Source organism: Nicotiana sylvestris, chromosome 3, assembly GCF_000393655.2.
Source record: "Nicotiana sylvestris chromosome 3, ASM39365v2, whole genome shotgun sequence".
Lineage (NCBI taxonomy): Eukaryota > Viridiplantae > Streptophyta > Magnoliopsida > Solanales > Solanaceae > Nicotiana > Nicotiana sylvestris.
In genome coordinates, this window is record NC_091059.1 from 17,834,213 (window position 1) to 17,838,792 (window position 4,580).

At 39.3% G+C, this 4,580-nt stretch overlaps 1 protein-coding gene across 1 annotated transcript; it reads right to left on the reverse strand.

The window, feature by feature from the left end:
• Positions 1 to 2,826: 2,826 nt before the first annotated feature.
• Positions 2,827 to 3,345, reverse strand: LOC138887100 (uncharacterized). Its single transcript, XM_070168816.1, has one exon. The coding sequence runs from the start codon at positions 3,343 to 3,345 to the stop codon at positions 2,827 to 2,829; it is 519 nt and encodes a 172-aa protein (XP_070024917.1).
• Positions 3,346 to 4,580: the final 1,235 nt, after the last annotated feature.

Below are 4,580 nucleotides of genomic sequence, written 5' to 3' on the forward strand. Positions count from 1 at the left end.
TGTTCTTACTGGTCTGCATAGGGTTCATCAAGCTCCTTACCTGATCGTAAGGTGATGGCCTTAAGGTACTCTTTTGGGTTTTTCTCTATATTGCTTAGTAAGGGACCTTGAATCTTTTCTGAAACAATAGCTGTCAATTGGCTCAACTGTATTTCTAGATTTTTGAGGGATGAATTTTGGCTCTCCATATTTTCATCAGTAACCTTAATATACGTATACAGAAGATCATCAAGACTTGAATGAGCTTGTTGAGGCCTTTGCTGATAGGGCCCTGCTTGTTGATAAGGTGTAAAGTTTGATTGACAATGGTTTGAATTCTGGTATCCGGGTGGACCCTGTATTTGTTGCTTCTGGAAGCTTTGAGAGTTCTCGGCACCATTTGGATTGTTCCATTGAAATCCTGGATGTTTCTGTGTCATTGGACTTCCAAAAGGATACTGCTTGTAACTGATGACATTTACATGTTCATCATTGTGATTGGTTGCTTGACATTCATGGTTTTGATGATTTCCTCCACACATGTCACAAGCCTCAGATTGGCTTGGTTGTTGTGTATTCACCTGAAAAGTTTTAAACTTTTGTGCCAAAGAAATAATTTGTTGTGTTAGTGTATTTAAAGCATCAACCTGATTTACTGTAATGGCCTTCTTGATAATTATACGCTCAGATGGCTATTGGATGGCATTCTCAGAAATTTCATTCAACAATTGCAACGCTTTCTCTGTTGTTTTTCCCATTACTGAACCTCCTGCAGCTGCATCTATCACATTTCTAGAAGAGGGTTTTAGCCCGTGATAAAAAATATACAATTGCATATGTTCAGGAATATCGTGGTGCGAATATTTTCTTAACATTGCTTTTAACCTTTCCTACTGTGTCAGTCTGCAAGAAATTAGATATGTCTTGTCTTAACTTTGTGGTTTTAGCAGGGAAAAAATATTTGTTTAAAAATTTCTGAGTCATTTGATCCTATGTGGTAATGGAACCTTGTGGCAAACTTCGCAACCAAGTCTTGGCATCTCCTTTTAAAGAGAAAGGAAATAGCCTTAACTTGATAGCTTCAGGAGGTACTCCATTATACTTAGTTGTTTCAACAAGTTCCAAAAAGTTAATTAAATGACTGTGTGGATCTTCACTTGCGTCTCCAGTGAAGATGCAAGACTGTTGAATTGTTTAAATCAGGCCAGTTTTGATTTCAAAGTTGTTGGCTGCCACTGAAGGTTTTCTGACACTACATTCACAGTTGAAGCGGTCAGGTCTAGCATAATCCCTTAGGATTCTGTTTGCTGGCCTTGGCGCCACTTCATCAAATTGATCCTCTATCAAATTGATATATGACTCGTGACGATTAAACAGAAATAATTTTCTTGCCTGAATTGTGCTAAAAGATAGCAAAAACCTCTTGCGATTACTTATTACTAAAAGTCAATAATCTTGCCAACTACAACTCCTCTGTGAGAATTAGAATGGAAGTAAGCAAGATTACAGACTTGGAATGATAGCTTAAAAAGAATTACTCTCATTCTATTATTTTACCCAATAGTTATCATATATTAATTTTGCTTCGTAAGAATTACAAAATTGACATACAAGTAACTTTGGAGAATAAATAGATAGAAGTGATAATAATTAATTAAAACTAATATTCCAGCACAATATCGAAATATAATTAGAACGTTTCAGGCCAAGCATGTAGTAAAATTAAGATTAATATTATAACGATCTCGAGCTTCATCAACTATCCCAACAAAAGAGATTACTCCATTATGGAGTTTTTAAATCTCACAAAGAACGATATTCTTAAAATACTATCAACACTCTTAGAAAATTCAAAAACTACAAGAGGAAAGTGAAAGACATAAAGAAAGAAGTAAAGACCAAAGCTAGAGAAAAGTTGCTAATTAGGCAGGTATGATCCCTCCTCTCCTTTCAACATAAACATCCTAAATCAAATCTCATAAGGTGCCACGATGCCTCGTGGTTCTTTTGCCATGATGCAACGTGCTTCTATTGCCATGATGCGTCGTAATTTTATTGTCATGATGCCTCGTGCTTCTATTTTTATTCCTTTATTTGCTTTATCATGATATTTTTATTTCCTGCAAAATACTATTAGAAAATACAGATAATTGACATATTATATATATATATATATATATATATTATTTAAAATAGTTTATTTTTAAGTATATAATATATGAATATTTTATAGTCATCAATGGGAAAAATGATTCTCGCATCCAACCACTTAATGACCTCCTTCTTTACCATTTCCTTCATGTTGGGGTTCACCCTTCTTTGGTGCTCCCTGGAAGGTTTGTGCCCCTCTTCTAGCAGAATTTTATGCATACAGTATGTCGAGCTTATCCCCTTAATGTCTGTCATGGTCCACCCGATGACAGTTTTGCACTCCGTAAGTACCTGTAAAAGTTGTTGTGCCTGCACATCTAACAAACTAGATGAGATAATAACAAGTAATGTGGAGTTAGCTCCTAGGAACGCATACCTGAGATGGGTGGGCACTGGATTCAACTCCAGCTTTGGTGGTTCTTCTATGGATGGCTTGGCTGGAGGAGCTTCTCTATTTTCTAAGTGCAGGGGCTCGAATTCAAGTGTTCTCTCCCAAAGCCCTCTACCCTCTAGAGTCAGCACCCATTCTGCCAATTCTTCTGCAGCAAGAAAATCTTCAATAGTCAATGTCTCATCATCCTCTTCCACGATTTCATCCACGGCATCAATAAGAGAACAATTGGCGAATTCACTTGGTCGCCTCATATATTTCTGCACGTTGAATGTTATCTCCTCATCGTTCAACCTCATATTGAGCTACCCAGTTTCATAATCAATGAGGGCTCGCCCTATGGCAAAGAACGGCCTTCCCAAAATTATGGGATTTTCTTCATCCACTCTACAATCCAGAATCACAAAATCTGTAGGGAACACAAATTTCCCTACCTGTATCAACACGTCATCCAAAATACCTGAGGGTCTTTTCACAGTTTTATCAGTCAGCTGCAACAACATAGACGTGGGTCTAGCTCTTCCAATCCCCAACCTCTTATAGATCGCCAGGGGTATAAGATTTATGTTATCCCCCAAATCACAGAGTGCCTTGGCAAAGGCAAAGTTACCAATGGTGCAGGGAATTGTGAAACTCCCTGGATCAAAGACCTTCTCAGCAACTGGTCTAGTCACCATAGTACTGCAAGTCTGAGTTAGAGTCACTGTGGCCAAATCTTGGAAGTCAAATTTTCGGGACATCAAGTCCTTCATCATTTTTGCATAACCAGGCATCTCCTTCAAAGCATCAATCAATGGAATATTTACCTGAATTTCTTTCAACATCTCCAAGAATTTCTTGTATTATTCCTCTTTCTGGTATTTGGCCAGCCTCTGTGGGAATGGTGTTGGAGGTCTCTTCTTCCAAGTGATTTGGATTTTCTCTTTGTCAGACACCACCTCAACTATCGGTTCCTGGGTTGTCTCATCTTCTTTTCAGCCTCCATCTATATGTTGGTTTCTTCCTCGGCAGGCTGTACTGTCACCTCTGTCAGTTTTGTTGAATCATCTAGCTCAATGAGCACTGGTACAAGTGTCTCAGCTTGTCTGCTTTCTCGAGCCCTTTTTTGCTCCAAGTCTAGATCTCTATCATTACGTAGACTCACTGCCATCAGCTGCTTCAGGTTTTGATCTTTTGGATTTACCTCAGTGTCTGTAGGTAATGTCCCATAAGGACGATTATTCAAACACATTGAGATCTCGCCCATTTGCACTTCAATATTCTTTATGGCTGACTCTTATGTATCTACTCTTTCACTCATTTTCGCATTTGACCCAATAACCTGCTGCATCATTGCCTCGAGTCTAGCAAACCTATCTTCATGTCTCCCACCATGTTGCTGCTGAGGAGGATAACAACCCTACTGCTGATTTTGGTTGTTGTATCTTTGTGGCCTTTGGTAGGGCACCACATTATTGTGAGGTCGCATGGCTCCCATATTTCCATTGTTGTGTTGTGGCTGGACTGGCCTGTATGGCTGATTCTGTTGGTCCCAATTCTGACCACCCTGTCTCTGACCCCCATAATTAGACACATAATTCATGTCTTCATGGTAATGATGATGATCACTTTCTGCATTCCATTGGCTACCAATTGGCTGACTAATGCAAGATGTGCATAAGGCCCCATTGGTTGTATCTACAATGTGCACATGTTGCTTCTACCCCGACTCTTCCACCTTTTTGGTGAGTATACTCATTTGTGTCATTAAGGTGGCCATATTTTCAGCAAAAGTGTTGGCTGGATCTAAGGGCACTGAGTGAACTACTAGAGTGATGGGTGCATTCCTGGTTGTCCACCCCGAATTCTGTGACATCTTGTCAAGCAGGATCTGGCTTTCTCTCCATGATTTACTCAAGAATGCTCCACCAGCTAAAGCATCAACATTATCCTTCATGCTATCTGTCAAACTCATGTAAAACCGTTGCCCCAACATCTGCTCTGGAATACCGTGGTGCGGACATATAACCAACATCCCTTTGAATTGTTCCCATGTTTCTTGCAATGTTTCCATTGGTTT

Excerpts from the sequence above, each read along its gene's own strand:
- LOC138887100 (XM_070168816.1), bottom strand. The coding sequence starts at position 3,345 with ATGTTGAAAGAAATTCAGGTAAATATTCCATTGATTGATGCTTTGAAG.